At 42.2% G+C, this 17,892-nt stretch overlaps 1 protein-coding gene across 5 annotated transcripts in view; it reads right to left on the bottom strand.

Annotated features, from left to right (window-relative positions):
- Nucleotides 1–17,892, bottom strand: part of RREB1 (ras responsive element binding protein 1) — a 138,045-nt gene that overhangs the window by 23,353 nt on the left and 96,800 nt on the right. For all 5 annotated transcript variants that reach the window (XM_063923099.1, XM_063923098.1, XM_063923102.1 and 2 more), the window contains 4 exons: nucleotides 12,882–13,026; nucleotides 12,106–12,242; nucleotides 5,240–5,429; nucleotides 613–3,325 (listed from right to left, as the gene is read on the bottom strand). In XM_063923099.1, the coding sequence (XP_063779169.1) occupies nucleotides 613–3,325; nucleotides 5,240–5,429; nucleotides 12,106–12,242; nucleotides 12,882–13,026 (3,185 nt within the window). The remainder of the gene's footprint in view (nucleotides 1–612; nucleotides 3,326–5,239; nucleotides 5,430–12,105; nucleotides 12,243–12,881; nucleotides 13,027–17,892) is intronic.

Raw genomic sequence — 17,892 nt, 5'->3', positions numbered from 1 at the left:
CTGGTGCCAACCAGCCCTGCCTGAAAATAACAAACATATAAAATAAATGCAGAAAAGTCTTCAGGAGCTTCCATAAGCGTGACCGGCTCCTCCTGGAACATTTTCGAAACTGAGTCTGGTAGGAGGGGCATAGAGGGAGGAGCCAGCCCACACTATCAAATTCTTAAAGTGCCCATGGCTCCTAGTGGACCCGTCTATACCCTCCATGGTACTAAATGGAACCCCAGTATCCTCTAGGACGTAAGAGAAAAAAATTAGCACTTTAAAAAAATAATAATAATAAAAAAAAAGGAAGCTTTAAGTAACAAGTAGCAAATATCAAGTTTTAAAAGAATTCTAAAATCATATTAGGGGATAGGTACACTTTGGCAATACATTTAGGGGCCCATTTATCGGGTGTTAAAACTTGTTGTCAATGATCAAACTCGTTGCATGTGATAAATGGTGCACCAGCCAATCAGCTCCCAACGGTCATTTTTTAAACACATGACAGTTAGGAGCCGATATGCTGGAGAACCATTTATCAACAAGTTTTATCATTCACAGCGAGTTTAAACACTTGTTGATAAATAGGCCCCCAAGTAAACAAAAAAACAGTTCAGACTGTCTTACCTGTGTGAGTCAACATATGTCTCTGCAGGGAGCTTGCCCATGGAAAAACACGAGGACAGTACGGACAGGTTATTTTTTGCAAGGAGTTGGAGTAGGAATTTCGCTTTCCCCTTCTATCTTCACCGCTATCCCGCTCGTCATCACTTGTACCATTTCTGTCCACAGCATCTTTAAGGTGTTCGGTAGACTGCAGATAAGGACTGAACTTATTAGTGTCTGTCGTGGCCAGCATTTTCTCAACACTTGCAAATTCACCACTCGATTCTAGATCTACACCAGCAGTTGTCTTCGGTTTATTTTTTGTTCCTTTCTTTCTACCCCTTTTCTTTGCGCCTATGACTAAAGCAGCAGAAGTGGAGATGTCGGATGGGCTTGTAGAGATTGCAGCAGTGTGGGGCGCAGCATCAGGCAGGGTGGGTTCCTTGTGGTGAATGATCATCTTGGATTTGGAAGCCCCAGCTTTTTCAGTGGTGTGTGAATTGTTGGCAGAAACCTGAAAAGTAGGTGTTGTAATATCAGCTTTTAGCAAAGTAGAAGCAGAAGACACAGAAGAAATGATCTGTGCAATGGAAGCTAGGGGTGGCAGCTCTTTAGAGACTAGAGGCTTTGGCAAGAGTGGAGGCGGCTTAGGCCTCAAAGGGCGAAGCATAGTTGCACTTCCAAGAACAGCAGGAGAAATTATTGGAACAGTCAAATGCACTGGGGTTTTTACTGGTTTGGAATGTGTAAGAGCTGCAGCTTTCTCCAGGATCTCATTGGCACTTAAGGGAAGTGGGCTTGGCAGGCAAGTAAAGAGTTGGCTGACAGGGCTACATATTTGCTCTTGTGTCTTTGCCTGAAATTGTGCGTTTTCTTTTTCCTGTTTTGCATATTTAGGTATAGAGAGGTCAATGGGTTCCAAGGAGGAATCAAAACAGACAGAGTTGTAGATATTCTCCTCCTTCACAGAGAACCCACTTGGATTTTTGTTCTTTTGAGAGAAGTCCAAGGGCTCATCAAGGTCCACAGGAAAGCTGGTAGAAGGTTCAAGTTTTAGAGGGAAAGCAGAGCCGCTGCCATGAAGAAAGCCATTCTGAGTTTCCAGGTAAGATGTGGTAGGTTTCAGATCGAGGTAAGTGCTATCCTCCAAAGGTGGAGTGTTTGATCTACTCTGCTGTGGACTACAGGCCCTAAACAAGACGTGCTTCTCTATTTCCTTCTCTTGTACATACTGGTGCTGCTTAAGTATGTGGTGAATGCAGTTTCTTTTGGCAGAAAAGGCAGTGCCACACTCTTTGCATTCAAATAGCTTCTTTTTCTGAAGGTTGGCATGGCTCCTCATGTGTATATGCAGCGCACGGTAACTCTTTAAGTCCTCACCACAGCACTTACAAACAGTGTCCGGAGAACAGAGTGCATCCACCATTTCAGTTGTGTTTGTGGATACGTAGTCAATGTTCTTTTCAATATCCTTCCTAGTAACCTTGAGATGCTTCTTACGTAGGTGTCTCTCACAGTTTGCTTTAACAGTAAAAGGATACTGGCAAATTTTACAGATGTATGGTCTTTCACCACTGTGTGTTCTTAAGTGTCGTATTAGTGCGGCTTTGTCAGCTGCAATGTAATCACATATATTACACTGATAAGGTGATATTCCCAAATGAGTACGTATGTGTGCCCGCAAAACACCAGAGTATGTGAATACCTGATCACAGAAACGGCAAGGGTAGAATACTTTCTTAGACTGGGTTGTTTTTTTGCTGTTTGATCCAGAGATAATCGATTTTAAATCCCCTTCAGCTACTTCTTGTTTGATCTTAGCCTCCAAATCTAAAGGCATGAATGCTTCTATAATACTGTCCTGTTCTACTTGGGTTTTTAGATCTCGCTGACTCACTGAATCAGAGTTGGGTAGTTGGGAATTCTTAGCAGAGGAGCTACTGTTGATTCCAGATCTGGATTGCAAATATATGGCGCTGGTAGCAGATTCCACAGTATTCTTTATGATCCTTATAGGTGTGGGAGGAAGACTTGGACTGATGCAGCCTGGAGATGCCTGCTGAGTGGTAGCAGGAGCTGGGGGTGTAGAGGCAGCAACAACTGTACGGGGAGTCACTGGTGGTTTTGGCTTCAAAGGTGGCATATGCTTGAGAACAGCAGGAGAATTCTTCGGCAAAGGTGGAAGACTAATCTGAGAGGGTGCGGAAGTAGCCATTTTTAATATTTGCTGAATATCAGCTAGCTCTCCGGAGAAGGGTTTCACCACAATGCTGCTGTCAGGTTGTACAGTAAAGCCCTTTTGGAAAGGCTGCAGTGAAAGCAACTTCATGCTCTCTCTTGTTGGTGGCAGGACTGAAAATGGCCCACCTACAGAGGGTGCCTCCAATGGGGACAACTTCAGCATTGTTGTGTTGCTACCAAGCTCATGAGGTAGGTGGTTACTCTTCAAAACTTCTATATGCATGGCCTGGAAACAGTCCGTTGTATCAGCTTCCTGACTGACAGGCTTGATGTCTTTGGTATGCTGCAGGCCCAAGGCTGCCATAAAAGCTTTCTGGTCTTCTCCTTCCTTAACTGAGTTTTCGATGTCGCGCTTATTGTTAAACAGACCGTCTTTGTGGGATTCCATGTGCAGATTTAGAGCTGAAGGCATCGGGAATGCCTTGTTGCAGGTTTCACATACGAAACTATGCAATTCGCTGATGCATCTTCGTAAATTGGTTTCACACCAAACCTATCCCCACGGGCATGAAAGAAAAAGGAGAAAGTGGCATAGATAAATTAGTAAATCTATATGAGCTTGCATATTTAAATAAAACTTTTAAAAAAAGTATAACATTAAGAACCAATCTGAACTACTTGAAATCTGACATATGGAATATGCAAAAGCCAAAGGGAAAAAAATTGGATTGCAGTAGGCATGTTTATATTTTCATGTGGTGCATTATGTGATTGGCACGCTGAGGCATCATATAACTATAATGGCTGTTAGCGTGGTCTTCCTTATCCACATGCAAGTATGAAGTATAATGAGGAGAGGTTATTATATTAAGTGTATCCACTTCTGGCTGTGGACTAGTTAACATCTATCTGGGTCTAAGGGCAGACCAGTATTTTTTCTCTCTCCACATGCCATTTAAAGCCTTGTGAACTGGGGATTAGAATGATAAGCCCTTTACTGCTATAGAAACCCAAAGAGCATTGCATGTCTCACTGTGATACTCTCCATCCAGCCTACTGCACAAAACACACAGCTGACCATCTTCCTTTTGTGTTTTTTTTTTCCAACAGCAGCTTAGTGCAAGAAGCCCAGCATTTCTGACAGAGCCCCCTCTCTCAGATTAGCTCTTCTCATGATGTTCAAGCAATTAGTAATAATTACTTAGGAAAAAAAAAATATTGAAACCAATGTAGTTTGGATATAACCAACGGCCTTATAATGCACTAAATGCCAGATGGTTTGAGTTGATTACAATCTTCCCTATCAGGGTCACATTGCATATTGCAATTCTTAGCAGTGCTCTCTAGAGTCACTTTATGAGAGTGCAGTAATGACCTTGCTCTGTTTAAAATGTTTATCAACTGCTCAAATGGGAAGACATGGACCAATTTTAGCATTTCGGAATTGGTTCAATATTTTGTTGTATATTATAAACAAACAAAAAATAGTATAATTATTAGATTGAGAAGTTACCATAGCATTTTTATTTTGAGGAGTATGCTCAGCTACGCAGTTGTACATCTGCCAGATTTCCAGTACAACTTTATTAACCTAAAATAAGTTCACAAGCTGTTCATTGTGTACTTGGTTATATAATCAATAAAAGGCTGAGTACACATTACACATTGTAAACAAATTTGCCGATAACGACCAATCGTTCGACAATTTTTTTATCGTTCACGGTGTACACACTATGGGGGTCATTCAGACCCAACCGCAGACGCGCGTCTGTATGCAGTGGCTGCATTCGGGTGGTCTATTTGTGCATCTGTACGCAGCCGCTGCATTTCGCAGGCGGTCTGGGAACGTTTTCGGGGCAGCTTGTGTGATGTCACACACAGCTGCTCAGATTAAAAAAATGGCTGTGGACCATTTGACAAGCATGGCCAGGGGTTAACCATAATTCGATGTGCCCGTAATGTAATTGCAGAAGCATCGTGAGGTGGCGCTACACATGCTGAGCGGCCCCCAGCATGTCAGGAGATGGACGCAGATCTGGCTGCATATGCTGCAATCTGCGTCCATTTCTGAATAAGGTCCTAAATAGCTAGCGATGCACGCTCCCACGGGTCATTAGAGGTATCACCAGTCATCTGTACCGGCAGCTCAATCTAGGGATGTCGGCATCCTGCCAGGTCCCATCACTACAGATAACGTGCTGGGCACACATTATCTAATCTGTACCCAGTATAAGTTTTTGGGCAACATGCCTCTCTGCACTAGCGCTAAGGATTAGATTCCAAATAGGTCACTATCTGTGTGTAGTTTGTATGTACTATATGTGCTTTTGTGGGTACTTCCACCATCCAAAAATATACTGGCAAGCCAATTGGATTCTAACAAATTAACTTGTAATATGTTTATAGTAATTCTGTACGATAAAAGGACAACCTATTAAGTAATTTACTGCAAGGGAACTTGCTGTACCTGAGAAATAATAGGGAACTTTCTGCAAGAGAAGTCGGTAAAGCCCAAGTCATTAAAGCCAGCTGGGATGGAGGGGTTGTTCTGAATAAAAGGTTTTCCAGACTGATCTCTGGGTAGCAGCTTGTGGATTACAGCATTGTGGCGGAGCATACCCCGATGGGTGCGAAATGAAATGCAGCAAATGTCACACCTGGAAAGTGGAAAAGGGAAAAAAAAAAAAAAAAAAAAGACGGTCACAAGTAATTCATGTACACATTTGCATAAGATGGCTGATTTCGGGAAGCAAAAAAAAAAAAAAGTGGCCACATTTTATTAAACAATTACAGGTCTTAAGAAAAAAAAAAAGGAAGATGAAAGATACTACAATTAATTAGCTCTTGATTTACAATCATATACCAATGTGGACTCCCACTATAGGTTATAAAAACAATTCGTAGGTAGACTACAAAACATTAACAAGTGTAGCACAAACTAGCACATCCCAACTCTTAGTAAATTAAGCAAAGGTAAGGAAGTGACAAGGGACTTGAGAGCTTAGAAAATGGTGACTGACACTGCAGTGCTGAATGAGAGCTGGCAGGCCTGGATCTGCAGTATTCATGCATCAGGGCATGAGAGATAAACTCACATTTTCATCACAATAATTATGTCCTCAACCACACAATGAAGAACTGTACTTGCTTTTTGCAGGCAGCAGTCAGCTAGTCAGTATAATAAACCACAAGACTATTTTTGGAGCAAATAATCTAGGCCTAGCTAAAAGGTAAACAAGTAGTCCTTTTCATAGCATCAGAAACGTACCAAAATGCAGAAAAACTTGCTAGGACGGGCAAAAAAAATAAAAAAATTGCAATAATGAAATTCCTAAAATGCATCTAATACTTAGAAAGCATGTATTACCACTTGAACAGCCACGTTACAGTAATTATTTTTGCCATGTTTCATACATATGACCATTTAGAAAAAATGTAAATGGGTACATGCAGTTTCCATAGGCCGTTATGGAGACTGCTTTGCAATAGTTAACAGAGAGAAAATAGCTGCTATTTCCTTGGTAAATAGCCTTGAGATTATAAAATGCGACAACCATTCGAAATCAATCATGCATTGTGCATTTCAGTTGTTATACTTTCATATGTAACGCTTGCAATGACCCACAGTGCTGCACACACAAATGAGGATAACGATAAAGGAACAAATCCAAATAAACAAACAGTGGTATGGACAGCATGGCTGGGGTAATGGTTAGCATTACTGCCTCACAGCACTCTGTTTTTGGATCCTATTCCCACACCACCCTAACTCTGTGGAGTTTGAATATCCTTCCCATGTTTGCATGGGTTATAAATAACTGGTAATAATATGCACAGAAAGTGAAACGTCATCATCATTAGTTTTGAAAAGACAGAAGGCAAATGTCTCCAGTATGTTGGTGTACATAGAGGAAGTGAATAAAAACAGACAGGCCTAGTACTTCTAGTTCTGCTACAACTATTCTCTGTCAGCACTTGCCCCATCCCCCATGACCAAGGGCAGCATAATTGTTGGGAGTCCTCTTTCTCGCAAGGGATACCACAAAAGGAAAACAAATCCCTGCTATACCTAGAGGGTGGTAATAAAAAACCTCTCAGGCCAGCACTCAACACCTGTTGATGTGTCTTCAAACTCAGAAGACCAAACTGCACAGCAGCATGAAAACACATCCACCAGAAACATTTGGAATTGTTCTGCTCAGAGATGCTTAACTCCAAGCCAGCCATTCCCCACTAGTCTCCTGCATCTTGTCTTTAAGCTGCTCCTCAAGGACAAAGCAGGTCATTGCAAATCCACTCATCATGTCCGAGAGGCAGCCAAGACTTCAGCATCTTAGCAGAGCACGTGATCTGCTACCCATACAGATTATTTACAGCATCCAACCTAAAAGTTCTCTTTATAAAACATAAACTGGGTAAAAATAAATAAACACAAAAAGATAAAAAATCCAAATGTGCTATAATTATGTCACAAGTGGAACTTGGTATTTGGAATCCGTTTTTTTATTACAATGGAAAGGAGCCAGTAGAGTAATTTCAACTTTTTCACATGACATGTAAGAAAAGGATGCATCTTTCTTTGTAAATATATAGAAAAACTGATGCGTATGTAAGTTACTGACTGCTCTGTGAGTCCAATACACATGCTCAGAATAGGCAGCATCAGTATGATACTTACACTGCCCTTGTATGTGATTTAAAGAGTACTAGAAAAAAATCTAAATACACTTGTGCATGTAGGAGTGGAGTCACCTTGGATACATTAGCCAGATGAAGCTCGCTCCCAGAAGGAATGTGCAATCCAGCATTTCATGTGCTTTCATTGCAGATGCTGCAGCTTCAAATGATCAGTGTATGGCGCAAAGAGGGGAATATAAAAGTGCACTTTCATCTGGAGCATATTAAGCCGGGTACATGCTAGGGGAATTCAGCCTAACAAATAAACGCTAACGACATCAATGCCGGCGGTGACGTAACTGATCATTATCGTTGAACGATAACTTTCAGTGTGTATGCGCTATATTGTTCAACGATATAGTCGTTCATCGCCGGCATTTCAGCATCGGCCAGTGTGTACCCGGCTCTACTCTCTGCTCTGCCTGTCCTGATATTGTCCCTCTAGCCTTAAACTGCATCTCCCACACAAGCCTTGGCTATAAGCCAGGGCACATTACTGGCCATCATAGACAGGTGACTACCGCACATATGATCTATGCTGCCTGTCAGATGACATTGTTCAAAATAGATTGAGCATTAAATTGATCGGGACCTCAGTCCACAAAACATTAATTTAGCCTTAGCCCTATAGCAATGCAACACTCCTGTGTAACAGCTTCTCGCAAGAGAGAAACCTCTGCATTCTCTTGTGTATTTACCAGACAATTAATAATCTAATTAGCATTACGATATAGACACACAGTCCCCAGACTCCTCAGTTTAACACCCATTTAGCTCTTAGGTAGGGCAATGTTAATACCCCAAAGACCTAATGTGTATATTGCTAAATACATAGCTAGTGAAATGTTCCAGGCACACAGGAGCTAAGAGCCATAGAGGAGGTTTCTTTGGCAACATATGAATTAGCAAATCACAGAAGACTGGCTATTTAGTTCCAATCTCACTTGTGGATCCTACTTTTTCCCCCTACAAGCTGAAATGGGAGACATCTCCCCTGTCTCTGTGAACTGACATCAAACAGCTGCACTGGGTTCAGCTGCTAGAAGGCAGAAGTAATGCTCTCACACAACTGACACTGCTGGCTCTCTGACTTCTCAGCGGAGACTGAAAGACACAACACATGGCTCTAAGCTGCCATCATCTACAAGTATCCCTTCTGGATTCTAAACAGTCAACTACCAGGATTTTGCAAGGCACAAAAAAAAAACAAAGCAACCACGCACCTCCTACCACTTACCACCAGTATATATAAAGAGCACCAACATGAAACATTACAATCCAAATCACAATACTTGAAAGATACATATGGTTACTTGTAAAAACAGTAAATACCTGTATTATAAACCATAAGATTCTGCACTTTAGAGTCTCTCATAAAATAAAACTTTTTATTTGCACCTCTGAATTCATATTGTCACCTATATATGCTTGTGATTCTTAAATGACATAGGGGGACATTTACTAAGCAGTGATAAGAGCAGAGAAGTGAGCCAGTGGAGAAGTGCCCATGGCAACCAATCAGCACTGAAGTAACATCTATAATTTGCATACTATAACATTATACAGAGCTGCTGATTGGTTGATGGGGCAACTTCTCCACTGGCTCACTTCTCCGCTTTTATCACTGCTTAGTAAATGTCCCCCTTAATATTAGTATAGTACATGTATGGTTTCATGCCTGAAACAACAGTTTGGGAAGAAGTGGCATAGCTTCACGTGAAAGCCTCTTCTGTCATCTTTCAGTATAAAAATACATATGCATAGCACAGTTACATGTGTACACATACCTCCCTCTACTCCCAAGTCTGAAACCATATCATTAGGGCTCCCTATTTTAAGGCTGCTAGTTGGGCAGGTTGCCACTCACATTCCAGACGCAGTGTTGCTGTTTTGGTCTGACCCGAACACAGAGATCTTACACGGCTTCAACACAATCCTATGCATGCATGCACACAGTGCAAGATCTTAACTAGGACACAACTATAGAGGAAATCATCCAAGCAAGAAACACAATGAAGGGGTGATCATACATACCAGAAATTGGTAGAACTTATACAACTTAGCTGTAAAGCTACTCAGCTTTCAGCAGGTATTATGTGCTATTAACCCATCACTGTGCATCTGATTTAGTGGGAAACATACAATATCTCAGTGGACGGCCGACACCGGCATCTCAAAGCAGAGAACAGGGGTTGGGTAAGTATGTTACCCCCCCAACCCTAACAACCCCCATCCCCCGCAGCTTAATTTTAACCATTCCCGGGGGATGCTTAACCCCCCCCCCCCTTCCCGCAGCCTAACCCTGTACCAAGCATGAGTCCTGGTACACCTTAATTGGGATTCGTTCCATGTTGTGATGCTGGCGTCGGCATTCCAAGCAGTGTCAGGATTCCGACTTCTGGGATCCCAAACGCCAGGATCTTAACCGGATCACAACTTAATTGCATGTGTGTACACTTTGCATACTTAGAACTAAGAGCCCAATTCAAAGCTGTCAATCAGGCTGTGGCTAACATGGCGCTGCTCCGGCATATGTGCAGTCCAGAAAATGGTGGTCATCTGCGATTGAATCGGAACCGTCTTAAAAATCGATCCCTTAATGCACATCTTCATCTGTATTGATAGTTGGCTGCATTAAGGATGATGCACTGCACCTCTCCATCCTTTTGTGAAAGCAATCGTCACTATCAACACATTTGCATCTATACTATCCTTGGTGCAAAAGATGCTTCAGGAATCACCATAAAACTAGATACACTCACCTCTAAACAGCCCGCAATGCCGTCAATACAGATCCTGCCTCAATACGCCATGCAGCGGGAGATGCCTGGTGAGAGTGAGCTGACAGGTCCCACGCAACTCCATTAGCATCTAGCGTTTATTTTCCTCAAAAAATGCATCTTATTTGCATTGTTGCAAGAATGTGCGTCTGTATCTGCATACGAAATGATACGTATTCTAGGAAAATATTGTAACGTAGAATTTCATATGCAGATACAGCCACGGTCACTAACAGAATATAGACATGCCGCACATCATTTTAATCAGCATAAGCTGATTGTGCATCAGATACATTTTAATGGAAAAAGTTGCGCATAAAGACACTCAGTGCTACCAAGTTACTAGAAGGACTGTATAACCTGCCAGTAGGCTAGATGTATGCGGACACCAGTTGCATCCACTCCCCACAAGGGGAAATGCAGATGAGATGCGTACAACACCTGGACTTGTTTAAAGAAGCATATGCTTGGGCTTAGAAACATGCGCAATCCAACAGGTCACAGACCAGTCTGCAGAACAGACTTGCATGGCACTCTGAATGAGCCTGTGTGCCTAAATGGCAAAAGAACCTAAGAAGAGATTAATGACTTACACTCTGCTCATTAAGACCTTACATTTGCAGTGCTCACAGTAACACGAAAAATGTTTTAAGATTGGAGAACAAACTGCTAGACAATCATAGCATAGTACACAAAACACTAAATAACAGAACATGAAAATAAAATATTAGTCCCATGTTGTATTCATTAAAAACTAGCAATTACATCAGGGAGGTGGCTAAATAAAATGTATGACCTCTAATCACACTTAACACTTTGAGGACACATCGTGTCTATATACAGTATAGGTTACAGCTGAGGTTGATTTCAGAGTTGGGAGCATAGCAAAAAATGAGGGTAACTTTGTACCCGGGCAAACCATGTTGTACCGCAGGTTGGAAAGAAGTCCAAACATCAAACTTAACTCTAAAGTAAAAACTTTAGCTGTCCAGCATTTATGAGTGGCATGCAAAAAAAAAAAAAAAAACAAGAAAAAAAACCCCCCAACAACCTAAATATATTTGCACCCCTTGCATTGCAACATTGGGGGTGATTCACACCCGATCGCTGGGCTGCTAACTTTGCGGCCTGCGTTCAGATAGTCTTCGCCCCAGGGGGAGTGTATATTCACCATTTAAGTATGCGAACCTATGTGTACGCAGAGCTGCAAAAATCAACTGTGTGCAGCCTCAGCGCAGCCCAGGACTTACTCCTCCAGTGCAATGAGAACAGGCTGATAGTGGACGGAGCTGATGTCAGACACCCTCCCTGAAAACGCCTGCGTTTTTCCGAACACTCCCAATAAACGGTAAGCTACCACCCACAAACGGACTCTTCCCGTCAATCACCTTGCCAATGAAATTTCTGCACCATTCTGTCTCTGACCGGCAATGTACGTTGTTGTTGTCTGACGCTTGCGCATTGCGGTGCATACGCATGCACATTTATGACCTGATCGCCGCTGTGCGAAAACGCACAGCAGAGATCAGGCCTTAATCAGGCCCATGGTTTGTCCAGGTGCACAGTTACTCGCTTATTTTCCTGTGCTCCCAATTCAGGCCAAATGGCAGCAACAGAGTAATTCTAATCAGCCAGTGGCAGTCACATCCACTGTGTGACCTATTAATCTGCAATGCCTGGAGAACACTGTTTTATATGCTTCATCTCAGGACATGGAGAGGCATAACTGCCCCTGTTCAGCTAATCAGGGAGAAGTAACACTGTGTATGTAGGGCTGCAACGTGCCCATATGCATCAAGCTCCGGTAAGCTTGTATCCGACAGACAACACCATCTACAGTATGTAGCTGACCACTGGCAAATTACAGTTTTCTTACTTAAGTGAGGCTTCCGGATGCGTCTCCATGTGTGTATCCAGGCTAGACTTGCATGTAAATTCTTTAAAGCACAAAGGGCAGGGAAGGACCTCTTCCATCTTTTTCAATGGCTCTACAGGATGCACTTCTTCAGCGACCTTTAAAAAAGCAACATATGAGGGGGTGGCATAATATAGCTAGACATTACTACATACCTGCTTCCTCCAAAAACAGTCATATCAGATGGCCTGATTTTTTTTTACATGTTATCTTTAAAGATACAATGTACTGTATATAATCCCTTAAACTACCTACACACATATATATCTTGATTGACTTGACTTGAGCTCAACTGGTTGCATATGTGACTGACCAAACTAAATGCATCCAGTCGATTAGTGAACATATAGGCCGCAGTAATTAATGTCAACAAATGCTCATTAATCAGAAAGTCCATATCCTAATCAGGGCTACAGTTACTACTATTAAATATGTGGGGTGTGGCCGCACCACACCACCTCAGACTCCCCACAAGGCCAGGTTCTTTTTATTACTCCACCAATCTCCGCTCCCCCGGACCTAATCAGATGCTGATGATGTTTGTCATGTAGGATCCAGACAGTGATTTGACCCAATATGTAATAAATTGATCAGCATGTACAGCTTTAGCGTGTGCTGTCCTCATCTCAAAAGCAGACTGCAGAACACACTAGAATTGCTTTAACCTTGTAGGATTTATATAAGTTATCAGTATATAAATCCCCTCTACCGCATGATTTACAATAGCAAAAAATTACCTTTTTTACTGGCGGCTCCTCTTCTTTCTCAGTTTCTTCTTCAGGAATGGATTTTCTTTTGGCTGCTAAACGTCTCCTCTTCTGCGGTGATGGGGGACTTGCAGTTACTGCAGCATTTGGGTCCTTCTCGTGAATTTTCATGTGTCTAAAACGCATTCACAATTAATATAGTTGAAAGACTCCACTTTGCATTTTAGACAGAAAACTACAGTATGCGGTCCCCATGTTTACACAACAAAAATGTTTCTAATCAACAGTTGCAAAATTACAGACTATCGGTGTCTTTTTCTCCATCATGTGTGAAAATTACACAGCCAGAGATGCCTACTTGTAAGCTATTTAAAATATGGCTAACACTAATGTCCCCCATACATCAGCGGCCCTTATTCCCAGACCTGACAACCAGCAATGATTTGATGATCCACCAGGGAATCAGGAAATTAAACATCTAAAAAATCCCAGATTTGTCAATCCTAACTGTTTTCGGTCGGGATTGGGGAAATCAGGATTTTTAAACAAGTTCATATTCCCGATTCCCCGACATGGCGTTGGGGGATCTGAACATTGCAGCAATTTATTGCTAATGTATAGGGGTTATGACGAGTTCACATCAACTGGAAAAAAATGTTTGAGGAATATGAATACAATGCGAATGTAGTCATATTGTTTAAATTAATACATGTCAACACTAATGTTGAATGGTTCTGCATGTCGACATGTCCATAATGTTGACACAATGAATGTCTGCATTATAAACAGATCATCCTTAGGGTTAGGGGTTAGTCTGTGGTTACATAGTATTGTCAACAATCGCACTGTCAACATGCATAATGTTGACATGGAGAACATGCTGACATTGGGGGGGGGGGGGGGGAATTCAAATGTTTGAAAAGTCGGTTGGGTGTCTGTTTTTTTCTATCTAATAGACAGCAAAAAACAGACACCCAACTGACTTTTCAAACATTTGAATCTCCCCCATTATGTCAGTGTCAACATAGTGAATATCAACTTGGTATACCACAGCTACAGGTTTACCTGCTTCAGATCATTTATTTCTTGTTTCAACCTATAATTAATGGCACTTATAAAGCAAACAATTATTTCTAAATGTTTTTAAAGACCAAAAGAAGATAATAAATATAAAAAAAACTGGGTCCAATATGCGTCACTAGAAGAACTGAATGAATACGCAGACTATAGATGACCAGTATTCTATGAATCAATTTCTTTAATGTGGAATAAAATGGTTAAATGAAAGCCTAATTTCAGCCCCAAAAAAAGAAAACCCGGACAAGTTTCCAGAGATTGAAGCAAGAAAAGGAAGTCTGCAGGCAGTCTGCCTGGTGAACAGAAAGCAGACATTTCACTCATATCTCCCAAGCAAGTCTCCTTATTTGGCATTGCTCTGGTTTCCAGCTTTGTGCTCGCCAAATCCCAGGCGTCCTACACATGACACCGTCATGGGGATGAAGGCAAGTGGGACAAGATGCTCAGGGTAAGAGAGCACCATACTGTATTGGTCAGTGACTACAGGAGGCATGTGATTGTGATCCAAATAAACACAATGATATAATACAGAGCTGCCACAGCTGAGAGGAATATGACGTTCTGGACAGCTAAGACCATAGATTACATTTAACTGGGAACTGTAGACAAATGTCACTAAAAAAAATGAACCTATTTATTGTGAACCTGAAAATATATGTTTTCTGCTTTATTTCAATCAATGTGTTCGCAAGAACATTATTCTGCGTTTAACTGCTTAAGTCAGTGTTGCCAGACAATGGGAGAAAACAAAAAATTGCAACAAGAATTTGTTCAAGAGTAACAAATGAAGCAACAGATGGCGCAACATTGAAATACGAAGAGAGGAATGTAACAGCCTGCAAAATGCAGGCATTGTGCGATTTCGCAGAATGTTTTAAAGTGGCAATAATTGAAAAGGCAAATTCAACCTGGTTTAGCCTTTTGAAATATTGCCGCTTTAAAACATCAGGCAGACTCTCCAGAATACTTTGGACATTGGTCATGTAGGGCTTTGAAAGTTAGCAAGACACAAATGGAATAGAAATCACCATCTTATAGGCAGCCAGTGAAGGGAGCAGATAATGAGCTGTATATGGCAGGAATAGAGCTCATTTATTAGTCTGGATGCTGAATTTGGACCAGCTGCAAGTGGTGCAATTCTTTTGCTGGGTGACTCAGGTGAAATCTCCCATTGTGCTCATAGAAACCTGTTCTGCCCACTGACAAACGGGTTCACTACGATATGCCGGCGGTCGGGCTCCCGGCCACCAGCATACCGGCGCTGGGAGCCCGACCGCCGGCTTACCGACAGTGTGGCGAGCGCAAATGAGCCCCTTGCGGGCTCGCCACGCTACGCGCGCCACACTATTTTATTCTCCATCCAGGGGGGTCGTGGACCCCCATGAGGGAGAATAAGTGTCGGTATGCGGCTGTCGGGCTCCCGGCGCCGGTATGCTGGTCGCCGGGAGCCCGACCGCCAGCATACTGAAGACCAACCCTGACAAACAGCAAACACTTGTAAAAGTCAGTCAACTTTTGATAAGCAACTTTTTTCCTTCCCATATTTGTATGCTGGTAGATCACACATACAGTTTTACTGGTTACACACTAGCAAATAAAGAGCCTAATTCATCCATGGTTGGAAGCAACAGCAATGATGCACAGATATGGTAAAGCAGCAGAAGGTATTTAATATAAGTAGACGTCTCCTGTATGCATGTGTGATCCAGTGCTGTGTCTGAGGATACAGAATCCGATAACTTGTGGCACCATCAGCCGGCTGCCTCAGCTCCTACCCAGAGGTCAGGAAGTCTCCATCAGAAGATAGAGATCCTGGCCTCAGCTTGCGCACAAAATGGAGGCAACAAGCCTCCATTTTGGGAAACTGAGGCCATCATCGCCCCCTACACGTCCCAAAATAGGCCTCAGACTGTCAATTTCTTGCCATCTGCAGCCATTCTGCATCTGACGACGCAGGACCCGTACTGTACATGCCCAATATGGGTATGGCACATGCCCGATAATTGTATAGTGTGTACCCAGCTTTAGGCCGAAACAATCTTCAGCAATTGTTTGTATGTTTTTGTTGTTGTTGTTGTTTGCTTTTAGCTTTTTTATCCTGTTTATAAAAGTGTACAAATTATTAGGAAGTAAGTGAAAGGACTACGAATGCTAGAGCCCTAGCCCTAGAGACGCCTGGAGAGCTGTGTGTACTAAAGGACAGTTACTTAAAACAGCTGCTATTAGTAGCAGGGAACAGTCCAGTCAGAAAACAAAAGCAATTGATAAGCTATGTATGCAGTAAATAAATGTTAGCGCAGCCTTCACGGTGCTAATTGTACTTACTTTGCAAAAATAATAAGGTCTTGTGAGGGGGAAAGGATGGAGGGGTAAAGTTTGCTCTTGGATTGCTGTGATAATAAGAGTATCACAATGGACTAACAACAACGAGTTCAGTCTTGCTCCTCCCTTGGGCAAATGCATGATTGCAAAACCATGTAATGAGTGAAGTGATCTACCTCAGACAGGCCCTAGTGTCAGGCATCTAAAGGATTTCACTCAGGTAACAGAAACGGTACACTGCAGACTGCAAGGTGAGGCAGACGTAGAACACATCTGAATCAGCCACCTTCTGACTGCAAACACAAGCATATCAGTGTACGGTGTTCTTAGCCTGCCAACACCTCCATTTTCCCGGGACACAAAATCTCACCCAAGTGGTGCTATCCCTAATTTGGCTTCACAAAAGGACAACCAGATCTCTAGCCAGTTTGGGCACACAAACAGAATGCCAAGCTGAACAAAGATGGAAATTCAAGGGTGCAGTTTAAAAAAACAAAACAAAAAACTGGTGACCAGTGACTGAAATGTCCCATAACCCCACGGCACCCCTAGGCCAAAAGTTTCTTATTATGAAATTCAGGAAAAAAATAATGAAAATTAAGTAAATTGTGTTTATAGGTCATCTTTATGTTCTGTTGTGTGGTGAGGTACAAGATTTGCTACTATTTGTCCACATATTTTATAATTAGCAGCCACCAGCACTGCTTTTACCTATTACATTGACCATAAATAATTTGAATTGGTTCTGGACCACCAATCCAAGGCACCCTTGCAAGTGCTCTGAGGCAGCTCTGAGGCTACCCAGGGTGCCACAGCACAGTTTGAGAAGCACTGCTTTATGAGCAAATGAAATACAGAGTAATCACCAACTCCTACACCATACTGTGCAGCCCATAGTCCTGATGGAACGGGCAATTGTGACTGAGGAACGGTTTGTACAGGAAACCACAGAAAAGGAGCTTCTTGCCTCATGAACAATGCTGTATGTGTGTGTTCCTGGGTATCACACATTTATCATCCTTACACCTACAATGATGCTCATCTTAATGCATCAATAGGGAAAAACAAAGCAAAAAAAAAAAAAAAAAAAATCAGTTGAAGAGACAGAGAGGGGGAGTGAAATAGGACACTGCTCTGTTTGCTAGTCCTAGCCTGTTCAGTAAAACAGGTCAGACAAGTTTTCACTCACTTTTTTTCCTGTTTGTTGTGTGAGCTGAGGTGAAGTCTCAGGCAGTACCTTACAATTGTGAAGAGATGCATGACATCCTGGATGATGAGAACATTAATGTTGATCCCAGCTAAGCCTCAGGTTCACTTTCTATTTTGTTAACACCTCTGTTACTGACTAGTGCGCCACATGTCTGTACAAAATGCATTTCATTTTGTTCCTTACATTATTTTTTATTATTTTTGCAGAGTATTCGTGCTTTAAATGAGCATATTATGCTGAAAGTATTCTCATGAACACAGCAACAATTTAAAATCCTCATCTTATGAATGTGCAGGTAGTATTCTCATAGGGGGTGTGGTATGGCTGACCGATGGTCTCCTGACCGCCGGTCAGCATACCGACGCCGGGATCCCACTGGGCTCGGTGGCGACCGCACTCTATGGGTGTCGTGGATACCCACGAGTGGAAATA

This window comes from Pseudophryne corroboree, chromosome 5 (assembly GCF_028390025.1).
Source record: "Pseudophryne corroboree isolate aPseCor3 chromosome 5, aPseCor3.hap2, whole genome shotgun sequence".
Classification (NCBI taxonomy): domain Eukaryota; kingdom Metazoa; phylum Chordata; class Amphibia; order Anura; family Myobatrachidae; genus Pseudophryne; species Pseudophryne corroboree.
Note: the sequence above shows the minus strand (reverse complement) of the source record. Positions and strands in the feature narration are given on the sequence as shown.